The following is a 1,929-nucleotide window of genomic DNA, read 5'->3' on the forward strand; positions in this document are numbered from 1 at the left end:
GAACAACAGGCCTGCACCTCTAAGTCAAAACTTAGGAAGAGCCCAGTAGTACTGTAGTTCTCTGACTGTGAACTACAAAGTAACCTGTTTTGGCAAGCCGTGTGTTTGGACGATATTCTGCAGGAGACACAACATGTCCACAGCAGGGGTTCTGGCGTCCTGTTGAAATGCCCACGCCTGCGCAGCCACAAGCTGTGCTGTGGGACGTTTGCTCCCCTTGCAGACCAGTGCATGGCGTAACGGGTATGGAGAAGAGACGGTCTACAGCAGCTATTAAAATGAAGACTTGGTAAAAAAAAAATACTCTTTCCACTTCTTAAGATTTTAAAATTTTACATTTTTAATTTTTAATAAATAATACAAATTTTTTAGCTCGGCTTTCCTGTTCTTTGCATTCCTCTACCGGCTCCCCTCTCGAAGAGAAAATGCTCTTATTCTTTTCCTCCACGTGTCACTGGAAAAAGGAGAGTCTCAAGTTGTGGCTGAGTAATTTTTGCCCCAGACAGACTTTGAGAGGAAGAAAGAACAGCTGCTTCCTCCCGGCATCCCTCTGACGGAGGCAGGCTACAAGTGTGACCGCAGCAACAGCAGAGGCAGTAGTGCCCATACCTGTCTGTGGGCTCAAGCAGCCGGAAGAAGTTGTCAATGGCGAGCTCTGCGTGACAGCGTGTGAGGATGACCACCGCCTGGCACAGGATGGGCAGGAACATGCTCTGCTGCATGGAGCGCACGCAGCTGCGCAGGATGTAGAGGATCAGTGGCACCTGCAAGAAGAAAGGAAGAAAGAACGACTTGCTGCATCTTTGACTCTGCAGGGCCTGAGCAAGGGCATTCAGCGCATGAGCAATGCCGGCTCCCTTGACATGCTGCCAAGGCCTAAGCCTACATTTCACACCGACCCCCCTGTCCAAGCCCTGGCTCTGCGCTCAGGCTGCGCTTCTTTAGCACAAGAGGCAAACGGCACAAGGCGTAGTGCAACAGACAGACAAAGTCCAAAGCACTTGCAAGAAAGTCTCTTACGTCCCAGTGGATGTCCTTTCTGTACATCTGCAGGAAGGTGATCATCCACTTCCCAGCAGCACGCGCACGCATTCCTTTGGCTTCCCGGAAGGTCTCCTTGATGGCCGTCATGAAGTCCACGGCGTGTTCCAGGGGGAAGCTGCTGCAAAAGACCTGCAGAGAAAGGAGGAGCGGGACAGATCCCATCACTGCTCTGCGGCTGCTCTTCAAAACAGAAAGCAGTCTCAAGGGCATTCTTAGTTCAGCAGCTTGCCGGTCATTCAGGCGGCCGTCACAATGCTCCTGCCGCCCGTACCCTGCTATTTGGTGTTTGCTTACATGCAAAGCCTGATCCCATCACTCCTTTTTGGGTCCACTTACCCTCGCGATTTTGGATGAGGACTGGAGCTGAGAGACGGTGCTGCAGGCATTCAGCCCCTCACGCAGACTCCCGATGTCTCCCGTCTCGATGACTCCGTTGGTCTCCTTGGCTAGAAAGAGCACGGGGAGAAAAGGGAAGTCATGCTTCTGGAAACGGAACCGCTTGCCACGGGGGAGAGACAGAGGACAGGGTGGGGCTAAGAAGGCAGCTGCACACGGGGCCTCTACCTCCTGTGAACAGGGCCCTGCCCGCGGGGTCCTGGTAGTGCCGCGGAGGAGAGCAGAGGGCTGGCGCACGCCTGCTCTACTCACCTTGGATTCTCAGAAGGGAGCTCAGGCAGGTGACGGCCAACTGGCGGGACGTGGGCATGGGGTCACACGTCAGCGGAGCCAGCAATCCCACCAAGGAGCCAAAGTGCTTGCAGGCATCTCCTCTCTGCAGGGGCGAGAGGCAGCAAAAAGGCTGTAGGCGGCCCCAGCTCTCCCTAGCTTCTCGCGCCTGTGCCTTCCCCACGCCGTGACAGGGCAGCCAACACTGCATGCACAGCT

At 54.7% G+C, this 1,929-nt stretch overlaps 1 protein-coding gene across 1 annotated transcript; it reads right to left on the reverse strand.

Annotated features, from left to right (window-relative positions):
- Window positions 366-1,913, reverse strand: LOC110392582 (maestro heat-like repeat-containing protein family member 2B). Its single transcript, XM_021384840.1, has 5 exons — window positions 1,693-1,913; window positions 1,381-1,490; window positions 1,021-1,173; window positions 610-764; window positions 366-454 (listed from the first exon to the last, which is right to left on the reverse strand). The coding sequence occupies exons 1-5, from the start codon at window positions 1,748-1,750 to the stop codon at window positions 400-402; spliced, it is 531 nt and encodes a 176-aa protein (XP_021240515.1). The 5' UTR covers window positions 1,751-1,913; the 3' UTR covers window positions 366-399.

Source organism: Numida meleagris, chromosome 1 (assembly GCF_002078875.1).
Source record: "Numida meleagris isolate 19003 breed g44 Domestic line chromosome 1, NumMel1.0, whole genome shotgun sequence".
NCBI classification, from domain to species: domain Eukaryota; kingdom Metazoa; phylum Chordata; class Aves; order Galliformes; family Numididae; genus Numida; species Numida meleagris.

Bases quoted from the DNA above. Each gene is read 5' to 3' on its own strand.
- LOC110392582 (XM_021384840.1), bottom strand. From the start codon at position 1,750: ATGCCCACGTCCCGCCAGTTGGCCGTCACCTGCCTGAGCTCCCTTCTG. The intron at 1,491-1,692 runs GTGAGTAGAGCA...TGCTCTTTCTAG, and splicing joins CTCCCTTCTGAGAATCCAAG to CCAAGGAGACCAACGGAGTC. The intron at 1,174-1,380 runs GTAAGTGGACCC...CTTTCTCTGCAG, and splicing joins CCTCATCCAAAATCGCGAGG to GTCTTTTGCAGCAGCTTCCC.